We start from the raw sequence: 19086 nt of genomic DNA, 5'->3' as shown, positions 1-19086 counted from the left end.
CATGAAAGGTAACGGAGAGAGAAAAAAGAAACAAAATGAGTGAAATAGTGCCATTTAACAGTCTTTTTTTTTTTTACTGCAGTGTGATAATACCATATAGTTTACATCTATCCCAGAGGAACATATCAGGGGGGGAAATGACGACTTTGACCTACTTAAAATGCTCTGACTATTTTTCATACCAACACAAACACAACCCTCTCCCCCTCCTCATGTTAAGACAATCATAACAACCGGCTCCCCCTACTGGCTGAACCTCTCCTCTTTTGCGGCTCGTTTCTGATCCACGCCTGGCCCATTTTGGACCTTGATCCAGCGTTCCTCTCTCTACAGGGAGATTCCTCTTCTAGCATGCAGGCCCACATCAGGGCCTCATTTGAGAAGATAAGACTTATTGGACCAAGATATCTCCGCTCATACCCCTTTTTTTCTGATTGCCAATCCTGTCTCACGCACTCTGCAGTGCTTCCAAAAGGAATTCAAGGCAAAACGATGGGAGCAGAAGAGGAGTCTTAAGACTGGCAGGTAGATCAGACCATGGACACCAAGGAGAGATGATCACATTACCACTTTGGCTGCACTCCATGGCCTATATAAATGGATACGGTATGCTGAGAAGAAAAAAACCTCATCCATTGCTAGAGAACACAATGGAAGAAGTGGCTGTAGGTATTGATCTTAATCAGTACAGAATAAATGAAATAAAGAGGAGAGAATAAGACCTGATATTGTTGGAGGTAATGAGACTGTTTTGATGAAAACATGAGGGGCAGGGAGGGTAACTCAGAGGTATGTGTGCGAGTGTTTATTCATCTGAATGCATGCTTTCAGTAGGTGGGGTACGTTCAGACGGCGGGGATTCCAGTTCCTCTCCTGCCTCTCAGTGCGGAGCAGCTGGGGTCAATAATGTAATGTCAAACAGGGTGGTATGTCTAGCCCTGAACCTCAACTTGCAAAGCATGTTATGTATTTATGTGTGCGTGTGTGTGTGTGTGTGTGTGTGTGTGTGTGTGTGTGTGTGTGTGTGTGTGTGTGTGTGTGTGTGTGTGTGTGTGTGTGTGTGCAGAGCTAGGGGTGATTGCTCACAGATGGACAGGGAATAACAAATGTGCCGGCTCACAAAATAATCTGCGACGTCTTCCTTAATACATGAGCTTGTTACGAGTGTATTGATGGAATACAAACAACATGTTTTGTACTTTGTAAAAGTTTCAATAAGGAGGCGTTCTTCTCAGACTGATAGTGCAGCAAATTTTACAGCCATGGGCTGAATTTGTCTATTGGAAATATTAGAAAAAATATACAAAGATTTTTCAAGTGGTATATTTGTTTTTCACTATTTTATCCCTCTCAAATCCTCAACTAATTTTAGGGGCAGTTTTTCCAGCACCCCTCCAAAAAAACCTAACCCAAACCCAACACGACCCCCAACAACAACAACAAAAACCTTAAACCTCTGGTCTCATTCTGTTTCATAAAACTGCCCAACACTCACAATTTGTGCTTTTAAAATTGTTCCAGGATTCAGTTTTTTTTTTTTTTTTTTACAATATCAGGTAAGTTGTTCAGGAGACTTGTTGTGTCTTGATGTAGCATCTCAAATCAGTAGAAACAGATGATAAAAGCACCGACTAGTTTTCACTCACAAGATTTGACAAAACAACACACGTGAAGAATACTACATTACACAGCAGAGAGGTAGTCCCAGGAGAGGTTCTCAGATAATGAACCAATCAGGAGGTGGCATTATACTCTCTGATGGACAAAAAATAATATACTAAAAATCAATTGTGATTGTGATGAATAGTAAATAAAAGCTGGGAGGCATTCAGAAGTAAAGTCTATGATGGAGAAAAACACTCATAAGGCTCCAGAATGATAAGAAATTACTTTTTTAAAGTCTTTCTATGTGATTTTTCACACTTAAATATAATATAAATCAAGTATATCCTCTGAAAATAACTCTGAGTCATGACTGTCTACAATGGGTGTAACACCTGAGTCCCACTGTCTGTGATGTTTTCAGAGTTTTCAGAGTCCTATCTTCAGTATGTTTACATCGCCGGGACGGCCGGCTGACTCCTCCCCTCGTGTATAAAAGTTGTTTAATTGAGGGACTAGAGAAAAGAAGAATAACATACTGTACTCACTGCTTAACTGTGTTTCTAGATCACGCTCATTTCAGGTACATTTACATGCAGTGTGAAGATACGAGCATAATAAAGATCGCTAGCATTAGCATGCTAACACAACAATGCAGCGCAAGTTGTTTTGGTTTCATGCTGGTGCTCAAGGGCGACATCTGCTGGATCAAAAAATCACATATAAAGACTTTAAAGAGCACAATCCCAATGCAGACCTCCATGTGCTCAGCTGTAATGGAGCATGAGCTGCAGACGGTGCTGAGAATGTAGTAAACTATGGACTCTTATGCATGATCTGCTGGACAAACTACATGAACACAACATTTCTAAATCAATCCAAGCACTTCTTTCTGCATTTTATGTTCTGTAAAAGAAGTTTAATATCCCCATGATATTGGAAATCATAAATGTTGACACCTACAGTTATGTGTGTCAGGTCATATTTGAAAAAATAAGATCGGCAGACTGGTTTTTATCAGCCAAGGTGATTATTTTGAATTTATCATTCCCAGGGGCTAAGAATGAAAGATGTCACTGATCACATCTATTAATCACATCTGTGTTTTGTGACTTTCATGAGCTGTGCACATGCCTCAGTGGTCCATCAATGTGTTTGCATTGGCATCAGCGTCACACTGCAGTGACGGCACAGTGAGTCCAGAGGAGGGTCAGTAGGGACTACAAATCACATTAGGGACCTGCTGAAAATGATAGCACTCTGAGAAAGGACAAGCAGGGCGGAGGAGGGAGGACAGTTTTTTATTGAACCCCTGCCAAGAACACAATGAGGTCACACTGCAAGCCAGTAGCCAATCGGAGACCCGCAGCGAGCTCAAGACACCCTGACCCGGCTTTGTGACAGAGCATCTGGGAGTCAAAAAAGTGATGAACCTTAATTTAATTTTGGTCTTGAGTGCGCCCTTTATTTCACTGTCAACATCATCTCTATGAAGCATCCCGTGAAAGAGCAAAGGGAATCTGCGTCAGCACACGAGCTGCAGATTCTGGAGGAGGAGACGACTGCTCTCCCTCCATTAGCAAACGAGCTCCCCGGGAGAACATAAATCATATTGAATCAGTCTTTTGTTTTTGTCCTTTTCCAGCGCTTCTAAATCACGCTGTATCTCATGTGTCCGTGCAGAGCTGTAAAACCTCACTCACCCATTTCTTATCGCTAAGCCTGGCAATGCATTATCAGGCCCCGGACAGTGGTGCCTCCACTCACAAAGCAGAGAAGGGGGGAAATGGGGATGACAAGAAGGTTGGCGAGGATAAGACGAGGAGGCTGGAACTTTTTTTTCTTCAATGATAGCTGCTTTTTCTTTTTTGTCACTGTGCTAAAACTTTCAAGATAAAAAAACACGGCACCAGGCCAGTTCCACTACACTTTTCTTGTGGTTGTCTTTGCTTTCTGGCAGTCATATTATTCCCAGTAGCACACCCTCGGGCCATCTGGTGCAGCAGGTCTGGACTGAAGCACAGTTGAAACCGAGTTCAGGCACAGACAGGCAGACAGCACAGTGCAGTCATTGGACAGCACGCCGACAGAAGGTAATACAGTCACAAAGTGAAGAGTGGTTAATGATTGAAAAACCTGGAAAATCCACGGACAAAAAAAAAGGACTGAAGGCGGCAGCAGCTGCAGGTTTCATGGTGAGACTATTTCAGAGGTTGGATAAAGGGGCGGACTGGTCAAGCCTTTTGACATGTCCGCAATGCAGCGAGTAACTCTTACAATTTGAAAACTCTCTGTCCTCTTATGTGTCAGTCCTTTTTTACCCTACAGTATGTGTGGCTTCATCACTTTCAGCCAAACCAATCCCAGTCCCACTGCATGCTGATACAGCCTCTCATTAAGATGTATTCCATGATAATGCAGCAAAACCCTAAAACAAGAAGTTTAAAAAGTCAACCGGCCTGAACTCTTAACACTGTGGTGTTAAAGATGTTGAGCTATCTTCTCCTCATATTTGTCATTCTGGGAGATGCCATTGGTGAATCTCTAGGTGAAGTATTGTATTTAGAGTGAAGCTGCCTCTCATATCTGATCATGTGCCCTGTCAGCAAAAAAATGTGCTGAAACTGGAACTGCAAAAACAAAAACAACAGAAAACAAGTGAATTTGCAGAATTTGACAAAGTGTCTTAGAATTTGGCAACATGACAATAGCAAAGCTTTTTTTTTTGGTGGCCTGTGATGATTTCGGCAATGCTGAGTAAATCTAACACGAACAGTTAACACAACTCTAAACACTCCAGGTTACTCCAGTTACCCTGTGACATGACATGTAGTAGATGTATTTAACTCTCATATGCAGGAAGTGGAACATACACTCGGTAAGCCACTTATTATTACCAATTGGAATAGTCATTCATCTCAATTTTGGCAAGTTTCATGTAATGAAGCAGGAGCCATCCCAAGGACTTCATGCTATTTCATCAACGTCAAACATTACTCAAAAACATCTGCAGCCAAGTTGTCTTGAATAAAATAAAACTTGCCCTTGAACTGTTCCACGACTGTAAAACAATCTGCTGTCACTTCAGTTACTCTTGGGAGATGTACAATCCTATCTCGACATGTTGGGCAACATTTTTTCATCACATTTGCCTCACTCAAACTGCATGTCCGGGATGATATATTTCATGTTTTGTCAGTATCTTAAGCAACTCACACCCTCAACTCAACTGCATCACACTACTAAAAAAAGGTTTGATCTCACTGCAAATTAAAGGCTTTATATGCAATTTTTTGATCCAGCAGATGTCACCCTTGAGCACCAGCATGAAACCAAAACAACTTGTGCTGCATTGTTGTGTTAGCATGCTAATGCTAGCGATCTTTATTATGCTCGTATCTTCACACTGCATGTGAATTTACCTGAAATGAGCGTGATCTAGAAACACAGTTAAGCAGTGAGTACAGTATGTTATTCTTCTTTTCTCTAGTCCCTCAATTAAACAACTTTTATACACAAGGGGAGGAGTCAGCCGGCCGTCCAGGCGATGTAAACAAACTGAAGATAGGACTCTGAAAACTCTGAAAACATCACAGACAGTGGGACTGGGGTGTTACACCCATTGTAGACAGTCATGACTCACAGAGTTATTTTCATTGGATATACTTGATATATATTATATTTAAGTGTGAAAAATCACATATAAAGCCTTTAAACTTGAAGAAAGTTTGTCTTCTTTTCTCGATTCACAATTGTTCAAAATACATCGCTCGGCAGCCAATGTTAAATGTTACACTCTCAGTTAAATGACATCTTTGAATGTATAACACATATGGCTTCAAACATTTGAACTGTAACCACATTGAACAAAACAAGCAAGTTTGAAACTCAGTGAAACAGAGAAGACCTGAAATGCTCTTCTCACTACACTACAGTCAAAGATTAGACGTCTAAAAAAAAAAAAAAAAAAAGTGCTTGAATTCCAGAAACGGCCTCCAAAAGTGCTTCATGGCCTCATTCTCCAGTGGCGACAGCTAGCCTGGTGACTCATCCACACTCTATAGACGTTGAGGTTCTGTGTGATTAAAACCATTCTGCAGATTGGGCTGCTGCCCCACTTTCACACTTTTCCACCGGCTCGCTTTGGGCCAAGCCTCGCTGTTCTGACAGACGTTATCTCGTTAGGTAATGTTCCTGCAGACCTGAATAATGCTGTAACCCTAACTCTGATTCTTACTATTTGACTGAGTCATCCTCTAATCTTTCTTCCAAGACCTAACTACCCAACTTTAATTCCCAGAGTGTGAGGTTTGCGACTGAGTGTGCCCCAGTCTCTGTATAGCTACCACTCTTTCCTACAAAACCAAACACTTTAATGATGTGGGTATGTGGCAAAGTGTGTAACTTACACTGCATCAACTGCCTGAGGCTGTGATATAAGAATATGTCTGGTATATTAATATGTATGTTTTTAGAAGTAGGGGCCCTTCCATTTGTCTCCTGTACAGTAGAAGTTACTATTGGCTTTCTGGAGTAGAAGCAGCACATGTCGTGCTCCTGATTTCACTTTTTTTTTACCTGCTTGCTAAATATAGATGGTATCACATTCATTACAGCCAGGCCATATTATGAAGACAAGAAACAAAGAGTCTTATTAAGGGTTTCACAGAGGTTTCTCTGCTCCAGGAACAGCTTCCACAAAACAGATCGTAACTTCAAGGTGTCTGCTAGGAGCCCTGAGTAACCCTGAGAGAAGAAAGGCACCCAACTTACAGTGTGGAAAAAGCTTTGAAACGTTAGCGCTGATTCATTTCCTAAGAGGAATGAAATGTTGTTTCAGACATGGACTCATGTCTCCATTTCAGCATCAAAGCAATATTGACATAACCAAATTGCAGTTCATTTTAGAAATGCAAATATTAAAAAGCGTGCAATGACATTTTCATGTTTGTCTCTATTTGAACACATAAACTGAAGCAGTCATTAACAGCTTTTTCAAACCGAGGGGGAGCTTGCTTTGATCAAGCTGTTATACAATCATTTATGTTCACATCATGGCTTGGTGGTTGTCAAGGTTGCTTGCTCTGTGCTGCGAAAAAGCCGAAAAAGCCTCAATTATCCAAACATATTTAAAAGGCAGCCCAATTATTTGTTTTTACCCAGTGTGAGTAGAAGAGCATTCCAAGTTTGATGGAGTGAGAGTTGAGATTTTACTGTCAGAGCTGACTCACGGCCACCCAATAATCTGCTCCCGGTAGATTCTCCAGGCCAGTTGTTTGTTGGCTGACTGCTGAGGATGTGAATGAGGTTGTTTACCATGTGGACCACAAAATATGTGAAAGTAAAGACGAGTGGGGCCCAAAGAGGGGCTCAGCAGAGGTACAGTGCATTTTCCTTGTACTGTATGAGCTGGTGAATCAGTTTCAAACACTTTCTTTGTCATCTTATTCTGACTTTTTGGTGCTTTTATAATTTTGCTGAATGTATTACCTAAAATAGAATGTAACACGTGCATGTGAAATGAAAAATACTCCATTCAAAGTTCCACTTCCTAGCTTTATCTGAACTTCTTCACCTCACCGTCTTTTTTTAGGCAGGAGAAATAACATGAGTAATACTTTGTGAGCTAATATCAACTTGACAGTGGAAAGAAAGGAAGAGAAATATAGTAAATCATTTTTTCTTAAACTGACCTGTGCAGTTTCATTGTTCAACCTACAGCAGGGCACTTAAACATTTGAAGCTGGCAAACCAATAGCCTGCTTTGACTCTCTCTTGTTCTGACTATTTCAATCCTACAATTATAATTCTCCACATTTTCATCTCTGAAAAGAAAATCTAACAAGTGTACATGCTAATACAATTATCTCTTGAAAAGGTCCACGTTCTAGCTTTGTCTGAGCTTCTGCGACTAAGTCTTCATTAGACGTAACAAAAGATTTATGTGAGCTCATGTTAACGGCATAGTAGGCTAAAACATCTGGATTTTTAAGAGCAATATATTTGCAATCTTTATTAATTGCCAACATATGAAATTGTAAAAAAATAACTATTGCTTACTTTTTTCTAAGTTAGGAGCATATTCAAAATTCATCCATCATATGTACTGCTTTTCCTATTCGGGGTCTCGCCCAGCTGTTGGTGCCAGAGGCGGGTGTACCTGGACTGTTGGCCAGTCAATCTCAGGTCTGACATACAGAGACAGACAACCAGCCACACTCTCACTTACGGGCAATTTTAGAATCACCTAACGAGCATTTCTTTGGACTGTGGGAGGAAGCCCGAGTTCAAGGAGGGAACCCACACATGCACTGGCAGAACGTGCACAGAGAGGCCCTGCTTGACGGGGATTCGAACCAGTATCCTCCTTCACTGTGAGACAACCACTGCACCATAGTGCAGCCCAGATTACAAGTATCTCTACCGTTAGATCTGCCACCATGAGCTACAGCTCTCCTTTCAAGTGATTGAAAAGACACCGTGAGAGAACATGCAGGACAGTGTTGTCTGACATATTTCATCTCAAGCTCTAGCTCTTTGGTGGACAACCTTTGAAAACCTTGCCATAATGTGCACAACAGAATGCGCTTACTTGAGAATTTTTGACTCATGCACTCTTTTATAATAAAGAAGGCTCATCCACGTGTACTGTGTGCATTCTCTTCTTGCAGTGTGTTCCGTGTGTGAGTGTGTGTGTGGGCTTTTTTTGTTGCCAAGGTCACCTCTGCTGTGCTGACGGTTCACTATCCCCCCCAGAGTCCAGCGGCGGTCCAGCCTCTTCAGATGTGCCTTGCGTCTCTTAGTAACTGGGTGGCGATGAGAAGCAGCCACAAAGAAAAACAAACAAACAAACAAACAAAATGTTGGGTTAGTCCAAAAAAGCATCGGTTAGCAAAAGTCAACAAAAGCAAACAAAAGCTGCTGTTAGAATCACCAGAGGACAACTGCAAATAAACACCATTTGTCTGTCACATGTGAAGAGAACAGATCATGTTATGTAAGGGTAAAAAGGGCTTTTTAAGTGTTTAAGACAAGGATTTGTTTAATGCAAAGTTAGTTTTTATTGTTGACATTATTGTGAATCCATTACACAGTACACAAGTGTTAGGTAAAACTTCTCATTCTGGACGTTTGTGGAGGGAAAAGCAGAAATCAAAGAGGAGTAGGAAGAATATATTTGAAGGCAGAATCATATGTATTTAGTATGGATGGTGGGATAACCACGAAGATCAAATGTGTGCCTTTATTGTTTTTTTAATTAATTAATTAATTAATTTAATTTAATTAATTTAATTATCTTTTTTCTCTTGGTACCTTTTCTTTGGATTTTTATTTATTTTTATTTCATTTCATGTATGTATTCTTGTATGTTAAAAAAAAAAAAGAGAACTAGTAATGTAGTAAAACAGCCAGCAATAAAGTAATAAAAAAAAGTGTACTTTCATCTTTTGTGCATGTGTACTGTACAACCTGATAAACCAGTGAGCTAAAATGATGATCAAAGATCCCCTTAAACAACAATGATGAACTTCAAGCAAGAACAACAGCTGTACTTTCTGTCCTTTAAGTGGAAATGACCCCCTTTTCTCCTGAAAAACTGACAAAAAGGTAATAAAATAACAAGTTTTACAAGTATGGACACAAATGCTTTCTTTCAATTTTCAGTTTTAGTTTTCAGAGAGAAGTTAAATCTGTGGTGCCAGATCTTGTAAAAGCGTGCTGCTTTGGCTGAGACAGAGATATAACATTGCCATGATTTTTTTTCATCAGGAAGAAATGTGGTTTGTGAAAGAATTGGTACACTGGATGACTCCGTTGCTGAAGAAGCAAAGAAGCAGTCATAATCTTTTTTTAACTCCACTTCTCCCGATTGAGTAAAAAAGACCTGGCGCTGGTCTATCATAGCAGAGGGAGCAGAGCAAGATACAGATACAGGAATAGACTCTCAGTGGCCGTGTCTTATCTGAACCGTTGTTACTACATCCTTCACTGAAGAGTGAAGGATCAATGGCTCACATAGGAAGGATCAAAAGGACAGATCTGATTGATATGAAAGAGGGAAACGATGATGTCTGCATCCAGAATCTCAATGGAAACTTGCACAGCGTGAACTCTTAGCCTCCATCTCTCCTTAGTAGTTCCAAGCCAGCATGATAAAGAAGCAGTCATAACAGAACAAGTCGTTTTTTTCCTGTCGAAGTGCCATCTCCAAGGCCACATGAAGAACAAAACTATTCATGTTGGGGAAAGACAGATGGAAACAGCCGATGTCTTCTGCCTATCTTTGTACAGTGCTGATGTAATTTTGGTGACTCTTCACCCTCTTGTCTCCCAATCTTTCCTCCTGCTCGACATCTGCCCTCCTCTCTTTGTGCGCTGGCTGCTACTTGTCATTTCCTCTTTCTTTTGATTCGTCTCTGCCTTCCATCCATCCCAGTGAGCGCCACCCTACCCCTGTTGACCTCCTAATTGAAATATCAGCTAAGGGAAGGCACAGAGGGAAATGTTATTTCGAGGTAATTTCAGTGGGGGCTGGGGCCTGCGCTCGTCGGTTCCTCTCCAGCAGGCAGGGCTGTCAGTGGAATTAGGTTACAGACCACGCAGAGATAATGAGATGTAAGAGACGACAGGAAGCGGGGAGAGGGAGATCAGAAATAAGAAGTGACGATGTGTGCAAACACAAAGACACCAGGCCTAATGGGAGAATGGGGCCACTGACAGAGGAGGGGTAAGAGTGTGTGTGTGTGTGGGTGTAGCTCAGGCCCTTTCCACATAATTTACTTGGCTCTTCTAATGGTATATATTTCATCTTGATTCCTAAAACAAGCCGGCTGTGCTCACTAAGTAAAGGCTTGTGGTGTTTTTGAGAAAAAGTTCTCCTCAGAGTATTAAAAAAACATCACAGGTGCACTTTCTTTGGTGGCTCGTCTCCCCTCGCTCTCTCCCATGTGCACTTGTGTAAAGAGGGGTCTACTGAGATGCTCTGCAGGGAAACATCCGCAAAGAGACATCTTCTCGTTAGCCCTCAAATTGATGCACAGGGAACAAAGATGTTTTTTTTTTTTAATCTGCACCTTGTAAAAACATAGTGGCTTTATTACTCACAGTACAACTAGGCCACAAACAGTTAATAATAATAATAATAATAACTTGGATTTATATAGCGCCTTTCAAAAAACCCAAGTACACTTAAATTAAGTCAAAGGTTTTATGAAAGAAGCAGCTAATGTAGTTTCAGCAGGGACCAGATAAAACAATGCATCCCCTCTGTTTTCCCTCTTTAGTAAAAGCCAACCACTACTGGCTAATAGATGCAGCCCATGTGAGTTCTACTTCAATTAGACACTCAGTTTTTTCCATATGGCTCATCATACTTGTCTTACCGTAACTCATTTGACTTAAAGGTCACATACTATACTCCTTTTCTACAAGTTTGAAAAAATCTCAGAGCTCCCCAAAACATGTCTTTGAAGTTTCTTGCTAAAAATCCACTCTGATCCTGTATTTGATCATGTCTATTAACCCCTCTATTTCAGCCCTGCTCAGAACAGGCTGTTTTTGTGTGTGTAGCTTTAAATGCAAATGAGCTGAGTCTGACCACGCCCCCTCTTTGGATGGGATTGGTGGCTTGGGCTTTCTCGCTTCATATCCTATTGTTTACAGTGGAAAGGGAGACTCAGAGGGCAGAACAAACACCTAGCTGTGGGAGTGTCACCCACCTGGGGGAGGGGTTACTTCCCTTTGTGATGTCACAAGGGGGGGGGGGGGGGTCAGGTTAGTGGATAGAGTCTGAAATCGGAGAGAAAGTGGGGAATGACATGCTGGAAAGGCTTCAAACCCTGGCACACGCTCTTGAGGACTTAAGCCTCTGTTCAGGGGGCATGAGCACTAGCTGCTAGGCTACCAGTGCCCCCCTAGTTTGATCTTTTAATTATGTTTATAGTCATATAACCTGTGGTCACAGGCCTACCCGTTAACACAGGTCAGGACGTCTACACCTGTGTGGACTTGTTACTATTTGCATTTTATGTTTTTCTCATTTGACCACTAACTGCAGTGCAATGGGCTGAGAAGCCCTCAATTGTAATTTGGCCAAATGACCCTTTAAATGCTTGAATTAATCCAAATTGCATACTCTATAGCACACCAAATTTAATCAACGTTAGTTTACTGAAAACACGAAAATACAAATGAGACACCACTCATTAAAACATTGCAAACATACAATCCCCAAGCAATAAACACTACATATCCATTAGGCTGTTATTTCACCTCTAGGATACAGACTGTACGAGAATTCACTGTTGCAGGCACTGACAACATCTATTTAGTGGGAGAGAGGTGGGGGGGGAGAAATCCCTGAAACGAATGAGAACAGCAAATAACAGTGACTGTGGCAGCTGTGCAGGAGCTGTCATCATTCTAGCGGAGTGTGTGTATCTGTGTGTATGTGTGTGTCTTGCAGAATGTGCACAGTTCAATGAAGCGAGGAGGCTTGCACATCTTAATGAGAGACAGACCATGTTTGTTAGATAATCCAGTGGCACTCTGAAGCATGATAAACCATTGCACCAGTCCTGTTTCATTTCCACACACTGGCTGCAGATAAACCATGCAACCATGTGTATGGCATGTATTTCTAAGCATGCGTGTGAGCATACTTGCATGTTAGCACTTTATTTATCTCTATTGGATTCCCTTGGTCTGAAAGCAGAAACGGGGGACTTATGACACAGTGATGAAAATCTCCATCCCTGCAGTCAGACTAAACATTAGGGAGGAAAGGGTCACAACAGAGCGAGCCTCCTGCAAGAGTTGCAGCCTCCCGAGGGAGTTAAAAGGAATTTTTCTGTGGTGCCAAAATATTGCAAACCCCTTTGGCTGTGGTCTGGTACCATTTCACCATGGAGCCGCGACTGTGGTCTTTAAGGCTCCTAATGTGTGACTGGAAGTTTGTGACTGTGTGCAATGTGCTTGTGTGTTTACAGTTGGCTACTGTGTTGCTTTTTTTTTTAGATTGAGATAGAAGCACAGAAAAACCACACGCATAAAAAAAGGATTATTTAGAAATAACGGCCGGTTCTACTCAGGGGGTTTTCTCATCCAGAGGAACATTTATGTCTTTGTTTTAGGAATCTAATAATGTCGTGTTTGTCTGAGCTAACCTTCCCCGGTCCTCGAGGTGCCCAGATCCAAGTCGTCTCTGGTTACATTCTGGGAGTCCAGGTATGTGGCCGGCACCCAGCCCTGCTCCTCTGCTGTGCTGACAAACCACCAGCCTGAAAATAAAAATAGAAAGAAAGGGGGGGGGGGGGGGGGGGGAGACAGAAATTAACATAAGCACTGCTAGCAATCACAAAGTCATGAAGTATGGCAGCTGCCAACATTCCCCCATGTGGTGATTTACATCAAATAATGGGAATTACACGTCACTGTTGCTCATCTCTACAGTGTTGCAGCATGTGCCTGTGGATGAACCAGCATTTGAAACATAGCAATTTCAGCCTGTGTACGGATGACTAAACTGTACGTTCACTATGCTGGGCTTTTTTTTTTTGAGTATCAGGATGAGAAAGAGATCCGAGGCAGACCCATTGTGGATGAAAGTTTCACCTACTTGGAAAGCTTTCATCATTACTAAACCAGACGTTGAAAGAGATGGAGAGATACCAGATAGGAATGTTTCAGAGACTGAAGAAAATTGGTTTAAAAAGTTCTTATTGTGAATGTTGAAGATCAAGATGGTTGAGGCTGGTGGATGGATTAAGAAGTCTCTGCTTTTTTTAATTATTACTTATTTTGAAATGGTTTTTTTTTTACTGCTGCTGTCTTTCCTTACTTCTCCCAAAGCTTATTGACAAGTTGTGTGGAGTAAATTCAATCCTGTGAGGTTGTTCATAGGCACAGTGCATGGCGTCAACTAGGATAGAAAAAGAAAAAACTTAGCAATATGTTTCTAGCCTTACTTCAGGCTCCCAAAATACAACATGGCAATGGCCAAACTTCCAAACTTGAGGCTTAGTATATCACCAAAGTTTCTTATCATTCTTTATCATTGTACTAATTTCCATTGTAGTCTATCTAATGGTTCACTCAATCAAAACGTGTCACCTTTATTGTGGAACAACATTTCCTTAAAACCTCAAAAGTCTGTAAAAGACAGAAGTGGATATATTTCACTGGACAAGTGAGACATGTCAATGTGCTGGTGGTACATAAAAAGTGAGGGAGAAACCCGCATTTTACAGATTAATCATCCGAGAAGTTACAGTCGTACCAGACTGTTGGACAAACGAACTGTCCGGTCGATCAACTGACCAACCAAATTTGCCATTCTTGCAGCCCTGTCCACCATCATGGCTGCCTTGGAGAAGAATACTTCACCAACCTGAGTCATGGCGTGTTGAGTCATTGCCATTACAGATGCTGAATGTATATTTTAAATATATATGTATATATATTTTCTTTAAATATGTCTGACACTAGCTGACTAATCCTATGTCTTTGGGGAATCGGACAAAGGAGGGGTTTCCACTCAGGAATGGATTAAATATCATGGTTGCACCATTGTACTGCAGTCAAATTTGGCTTACTTCTTAAGCAAGAGAGATGAATGCATTGAATATGAATGACTAATGTTTGTGGTCAAAATGCCGGCTACTTTGGTACGTCATCCAGACAGCTGACATCACGCGATCACATAAAACTCATCACTGTGAGCGGGAGGCACATCATTCACTTCAACAGCAATTTAATGAATGGCATGTGTCCTCTTTTGCAAATCATCGGCCTTGACAAGTTGAACATGACAATTGTCTTTAAATTGGGTTGCATTAATTAGTCGAGTCACTTCAACTTCTGGCTAAAAGAAACCATAGGATTTAAAGAAAAAAACTGGAATGACAGCCAACTGAGTGAGATGTTTGCAGTTGTTTTAGGTGTTGTCTAGTTGTCACAATAGTGTGGAGGAAATATAAATCTGGGATCATATTGCTTGCTTTTTTGGCACTGATAGTAGCTGATGTGCTCTATACACACCCCTTATTCCCAAGGATCTATACAGTAAATTGGCAACTCCTGGTCTGAAGGGTTCAGACTGGTCTCAAGTGTTCCTTTGTAAGTGTGATTGAACATATAAGTAGAGTAGAAGTGACTTTGATTTAGACAGATGGGTGGAGGGAGACAGAATTTTTTTCTTATTCTAAATAAGTCCAACAATTAGATCATTGCTGCTCACCATACTGCACGGCGTACTCTGTAATGTGGTTGCAGAAGCCTGGATGAATCAACCCATCACGCCCTCTTTTACAACCGAGCGAGACACCAATCACATTAACACGTACTATGAATGATGTGGAAACTATGCCTGTTGAATAGAACTGTATCATTGGGAAAGTAACAGTAATGGTGAAGAGGGGTTGTGTGAGATGTGTTTGTACAGTAAAAAGCAGCAACAGTATAAAAAAGTATGTAACACTTCACAAAGAAACAGAGATTTGGATGCGACAGAGAATGCACATGCTTTTTGATAATTGCAAAAATATGATACGATAATACTAACTAAATGTGCGATCATTTAAACCAAACCCACAAACCTTAAAAAACGTTTTCAGAGCCTTTCTGACACGTGATTTTCCTGAGCTTTCAGTTTCTTTTTGTGGTCTTCCAAACAAAAGCGTCTTTGTCATTTAGGAAAACCTTCATCATCAAGAAAACTGAATCAGCTGAGGAACTAACTCACAGAAGAAGACCATGACATGAGCTTTTAAAGCAGATACCAAGGGGACCCTCAGTTAAAATGTATATTCCTTTATTAGTAGTCAAAGTACTACTACTGTACAAAGGCGGGACAATCATAGAACTATCAATATTGTTTAATGAAATGTCACTTTTTTTTTTAATGATCAGTGAACATTAAATACCTCTTACTTAGTTCACAGGTAGTCAGATGCATTTGGAGCTTCTAGTAGAAGTACAATAAGCTTCAAATTGGCGCTTAGCTCAATTCACTCTGGACTGTAGCATTAACATCTGGGTTGGCACTTAACAGACCCCGGCAGAAGAGCCTGCACAACCGCCCCCCCCTGCATGTGGCCTCATCTCTCCTCAGCCGTATAAGCAGAATGAGGCCTGAGCCACCCGGACACTGACAGCTTATGTGTGGTATAAAACACTCCCAGAGAATCACACACACAATCTTACTGTTCTCCTGAATACCCCCACAGTATGTCTCACAGTTAAATATGGGAGTTAAGTCAACCTGAAGGGCCACAGACAAGCGGCGGGGGGGGGGGGGGGGGGGCGAACTTCCTCTTAGTCACCTTCACTTTCTGTGGATGCTCTGTACCTGCCAACAGCCTGCATGCCTTCTGACTCCTGTAGAGACACGGCGGTGCAGTTTGGCATCCACAGGGGTCAGCTCAGTTCATGTTGGACCCGTCAGGATCAATTTAGGAGCCTGTAAGGTCTCAGCCGGTGGAGGTAGCAGTTTTCACGTGAAATTGTATTTGACACCGCGACAGTTATATTGCGCTAATTAAATCTTACACCGTAACTCCTGGTTTAAGAAGCCCAGTGTTAAAATGAACAGCCTCGACACAGCGCTGGGACTTGTAAACGCAGGAGGGGCTGTCAAACACGGCATGTAGGGGACCGTTCCTGTGTGGGTGAAGGTAAGCGGAGTCGGTTGTGGCCAAACAATGGATAGATTATACTGTAAATATAACCGTTTCATGGTTTTATGCATGAATGTTTAAGAAGTGTTCATATTTATTGTGTCTATTTTTTGGTTGTGCACACTTAAATATAATGAAACCTGAAATTATATCACATGTTTAAGGGTATAACATCAAAGGGAAGTTAGAGTCTTAGTCCGAATATACCTTTAGGGGAATAATGGACTTGTATGTATTTTATATACAAAATGTTTAATTATAGAGATCTGAATAAAGGTATTGCTGATAGCTTGGAGCCTATGTATTTTCACTTTGTTATTTTGAATGACAATTCTCAAAAGAACAAAGCAATGAAATATAATATAACATGTATACTAATGAAAGAAAACACTTTGCTGGTTCACTACCTGGAGGATTAGAAATGCTTCCACTATTTAAACAGTTGATAATGGCTTCCAGATATGTTTCCATGTGGTTGGCACCATGTGTGTGAAGACTGATTTCATTTTCAAATTGTTCAGAAGTGGACTATACTCAAGCCGCTTTTGAAAGCGCCAAAGGCGGAGAGTTTATGTGATGATACCTGAAGGTTTCAGTCATTTTCTTTTGTGCCAGAGTGTGAAAGTAAGAACAGCTTGCTCTCTATGAAACACATTTCATGGGCTGATTCATTGTAACTACTCAAAGAGCTGAAAGAAGAATTGGAGCCACCTGTACGGAGGAGTGATGTAGTTCTGCACAGGGACATGAGCAGGAGTTCTTGCTCTCTTGAGCCCACCTGGCTTTAGCTGGAAAATAAACTCCAGGGATGATAAGAGGACTGCGGTGACTGTTTGCCATCAACAGTGGCAAGTGTAAGCTTCTCAGTTGCCCTTTATCTCATCTTACTACTGTCAGTGATTCTTTTATCTTACCCTCAGTCAGATAAGATGGAAGTGATCGTAAAAAGAAGAATTCTTGAACTTTAAAGATCCGATAACTTGGGAATGATTACAGCCTACTGATGATTTCATCTGTATTTGCTGCTCAAACTCATTCTCTACAGCTGTGGAGAGTTAAAACAAGGAATTGTTTAGGAACAAAAATAACACAAATGTGTTCAGTTCTTAAAGTTGAACTCCATTCAGAAAGAGACAGCACAAATATATTCAAACTGTCATCACAATGAGAGGTTGTACCTGAATGTTTACCTGCTGTTGTTGCTGTCTGAGTTGATATAAGCAGCAGTGGTAAAAAATGATAATATAATGTATAATATATGCGCCTCTTTGCTAAGAGTGTCATGTCTTGGCATTTCTCAAACTGGCTTGAGCCAGCAACAGTTAGCTGATCATAACAGACACCAAAGAAACAAGCTGGAAGCAGCTTGCTTACTTGGCTCCATCCAAATGTAACACAATCTGTTAAAGCACCTCTAAAGTTCTAAAGCACCTGTTACATATAGCTCATATATTTATGTCATATTTTACAACAATCTTAGGTGGAAAACACATGAAATATGAGGTTTCTATGTAATTTAAGCTTGCACAGGCTAGATCTTCCCTTGTTTTTACTGTCTTAAAGTTTAGCTAAGCAACCCCATTTATGTCTACTGCGAGATCCATCCATCCATTTGTCTGTAATATACCACTTGTGCTGTTTAGGGTCCGGGGGTAGGGGTGGTGGTGCATGCTGAACAGGTTGCCAGTCAATCAAAGGGCTGAATTATTAATTGTTATAATTATAATATAATTAAAAATTAATCAGACAACCATACACACTAACCCTCCCACCGATGGGTACTTTAGAGTCAACAATGAACTAAACTTGCATGTTTTTGTATTGTGGGACGAAGCTCGAGCTCATAGAGGGAACCCACCAGCTAAATATGAATAGTAAAGTTGCACACATTTTTCTCATCTTGTGATGGACAACAGTATCAAATCCTCCTCATTTTGTTTCTCTTTAAGCATGAATACGTTTGTTGTTAAGAAAAATGAACAACATTACTTGACCTCCCCAGGCTTTGTCTTCTTCAGATTATGCACAATAAACATTCCCACAAAGGCCAGGAACCTTTTGAAACACTTCTCTATCTTCCTTACACATGCCGAGCTTCAAAATCCATCATGTGCACACATGGTAGTCCAAGGCCAGGTTTAGACATGGCCCAGTTCTCCTATAAATCCAGCTCTGCAGAAAGTGGGCCCAGTAAAAGCAGATAAATGAGGACCAGAAACAGAGCTGCACCTCCCTGAAATACAAATACAGACGGCACACAGGCCTGGAAACAAAGAATTAAAAAAATGGAGATGCAGATGTGGGTATAGTTATAAGACATTGAAGTAAAAAGATAGAAAATCAGTCTCTTATCTCTATGTTATAGGCAGTTGGCACTATTGCAAACCTGATCCCAAAGCGAAGTGGGCTGACCCTCATGCACGAGAAGCGTGCAGTCGGTTTTCACAGAAAATCTGTCTCGTAGGAGGAGATCTGGGCCCAAGATTGGCAGCCAGATGGAGTAATATTACTCACAGTCAATTAAACCAAAGCATAACTTGGCTCAAAATATACATGGAATGATGCACACACCGACCAAGTGGAGCTCAGTGAGGGCGTGGTGGGCCAGATTACTGTGAGGGTGAATATTCTCACTCGCAAAAAGGAGTGGCTGACAGAAGCAGTTTGCTTAGTGTGTCATATGATGACCAAATGCAGATTTTTTTTGGTATTTGGATGAGATCAAATCCTGTCATCTTAGACTAAGGTTTAAAACAGTGCACACTATAAGACATTATGCCCTTGCCCCATGTATAACACATTTGAAGCG

At 41.1% G+C, this 19086-nt stretch overlaps 1 protein-coding gene across 2 annotated transcripts in view; it reads right to left on the bottom strand.

The window, feature by feature from the left end:
* The window catches only part of sh3pxd2aa (SH3 and PX domains 2Aa), a 126881-nt gene that overhangs the window by 16256 nt on the left and 91539 nt on the right, over positions 1–19086 (bottom strand). For both annotated transcript variants that reach the window (XM_065966599.1, XM_029278305.2), the window contains 2 exons: positions 12768–12881; positions 8325–8408 (listed from right to left, as the gene is read on the bottom strand). In XM_065966599.1, the coding sequence (XP_065822671.1) occupies positions 8325–8408; positions 12768–12881 (198 nt within the window). The remainder of the gene's footprint in view (positions 1–8324; positions 8409–12767; positions 12882–19086) is intronic.

The sequence above is a fragment of the Labrus bergylta genome, chromosome 1 (genome assembly GCF_963930695.1).
Source record: "Labrus bergylta chromosome 1, fLabBer1.1, whole genome shotgun sequence".
Taxonomy (NCBI): domain Eukaryota; kingdom Metazoa; phylum Chordata; class Actinopteri; order Labriformes; family Labridae; genus Labrus; species Labrus bergylta.
This window is presented reverse-complemented; position numbering and strand designations above follow the sequence as displayed.